This window comes from Histomonas meleagridis (genome assembly GCF_020186115.1).
Source record: "Histomonas meleagridis strain 2922-C6/04-10x chromosome Unknown contig_182, whole genome shotgun sequence".
Lineage (NCBI taxonomy): Eukaryota > Parabasalia > Tritrichomonadida > Dientamoebidae > Histomonas > Histomonas meleagridis.
Window position 1 is genome coordinate 30,707 of NW_027150799.1, and position 411 is coordinate 31,117.

At 40.4% G+C, this 411-nt stretch overlaps 1 protein-coding gene across 1 annotated transcript; it reads right to left on the reverse strand.

The window, feature by feature from the left end:
• GO595_002524 (uncharacterized protein) lies at window positions 1-411 on the reverse strand (the record flags this gene model as incomplete). Its single annotated transcript, XM_067915443.1, has 1 exon — window positions 1-411. One exon carries the CDS (start codon window positions 409-411, stop codon window positions 1-3), a length of 411 nt encoding a protein of 136 aa, XP_067777290.1.

The following is a 411-nucleotide window of genomic DNA, read 5'->3' on the forward strand; positions in this document are numbered from 1 at the left end:
TTAGCATATTTTGCAACGAAAAGACGGAGATGTTCTTTGGGGGAGCTTTTCAGGTTTCTTGTAACAAAGCAGTTTCTGTTCAGTAAATATCTTCCTAACTGACCACTCAGTAGTTGCAATGTTATGTCGCTTAGCAGACTCAGCAGTTCGTTGGTAGCCAACATGGTATTTGTCTTTGTAGTCGAGGCAAAAATTAACTTCCTCTTTGATTTCCTTTGACGGTCTCCCTCGGCTAGGAATTGCTATCCCCTCGAGTTTGCAAATTGCATGGATCTTCTCTCGACTGATATGGAATATTTTCCGTGTATCTTCGACTCCATTGTCATTAATTGATTGACGGAATGCTTGGATATCGATGCCATTTCTCGGATCGTCGTTACTTGAGTTCTTCTTCATTGTAAAATAAACCAT